The 1,226-nt window shown below is 41.4% G+C and overlaps 1 protein-coding gene across 7 annotated transcripts in view; it reads left to right on the forward strand.

Annotated features, from left to right (window-relative positions):
• The window catches only part of LOC105552997 (keratin-associated protein 4-4-like), a 15,908-nt gene that overhangs the window by 5,901 nt on the left and 8,781 nt on the right, over positions 1 to 1,226 (forward strand). Inside the window, exon 2 of one of the 7 annotated variants that reach the window (XM_011998878.1) lies at positions 1,164 to 1,213. The exons of 2 other annotated variants lie outside the window; for them this stretch is intronic. In XM_011998878.1, the coding sequence (XP_011854268.1) occupies positions 1,164 to 1,213 (50 nt within the window). Of the gene's footprint in view, positions 1 to 1,110; positions 1,214 to 1,226 lie in introns of those variants that run through there. 4 more of the 7 variants (XM_011998879.1, XM_011998884.1, XM_011998885.1 and 1 more) reach the window with 4 other exon arrangements.

Here is a 1,226-nt window from a genome sequence, read left to right on the forward strand (position 1 = left end):
TATATATACTGATGTATATGTGTATGTGTGTGTATATATACACACACACATATATATACACTGATGTGTGTGTGTGTGTATATATATATGTGTGTATGTATATACATATATATGTATATATATGTTTGTGTGTGTCTGTGTGTGTGTAGGTATGTGTGTATATTTATATATAATATAAAAATATATATGTGTGTGTGTGTATATATATATAGATATAGATATAGCAAGGATACTAGGTCCTTTACCTTAGATTGGCAAGTAAACCTTAGAAATAAAGGAGATGACTCAATGTGACTGTTAAAGCCAGAGAGACAGGAAGGAAAAGTCAGAAGGAAAATCAGCCCCTCAGAGCAGAGAGTGGAGGGACCTGAACCTTTTAGTATAACTGATCTCTGTAGCCAATTTCCGCTAAAGGCCCTGCAACTGAGTTTTGGAGTGTTGTTTCTCAAGACAAAGAAACATCAATAATTCATGACTTAGATGTCCACCTTAAAACAATTCTGCTTTCCCCATCAGAATGTCTAGAAAATGGGTCATGATTCATTGTACGGAAGGTGGCAAGGAATGCATCCTAATAGTATTTGTGTTTTCATGCCACTGGTCACCTGATTCACATTCAAACCTTCATTGCCCACTTGATTCATAACAAACATGCTATGAGATTAAAGCACAGCTTTCACCTCCTGAATCACCAAAAGAAAATTATGGGCCTAGAAGAATTAAAATCACCCAAGGTCAGACATAATGTATTCAGGAAAATGAGGCTGCAGCGCATGGTACCTACAGGCAGATGTCACATGGCAGCTCAAGGAGGAAGCTACAGCAAGAGGCACACAAGAGGTTGTTCAAGAAGAGCTGACCTGAGGAATCCTAACACACCAGGGGAAGGAAAATGCTTTCCTCCATGTTGACAAATTTAAGCAGAAAAACAAACTTGCCTAATTTGATAATTGCCTGCTTATCAGGACCAACAACAACAAGGAAAGAGTGCTGCATCTGATGACATCAGGCCTTAGCAGGGTATAAAAGAGGATCTGGGGCAAGGAGACTTCCAAACCTTCCAAACCCTCCTTTCTGGAAACCCACCCAGAACCTCCACCCTCTGACACCATGGTCAGCTCCTGTTGTGGTTCTGTGTGCTCTGACCAGGGCTGTGGCCTAGAGAACTGCTGCCGCCCCAGCTGTTGTGTGTCCAGCTGCTGCAGGCCCCAGTGCTGCCAGTCTGT

Source organism: Mandrillus leucophaeus, unplaced genomic scaffold, assembly GCF_000951045.1.
Source record: "Mandrillus leucophaeus isolate KB7577 unplaced genomic scaffold, Mleu.le_1.0 Scaffold58, whole genome shotgun sequence".
NCBI classification, from domain to species: Eukaryota; Metazoa; Chordata; class Mammalia; order Primates; family Cercopithecidae; genus Mandrillus; species Mandrillus leucophaeus.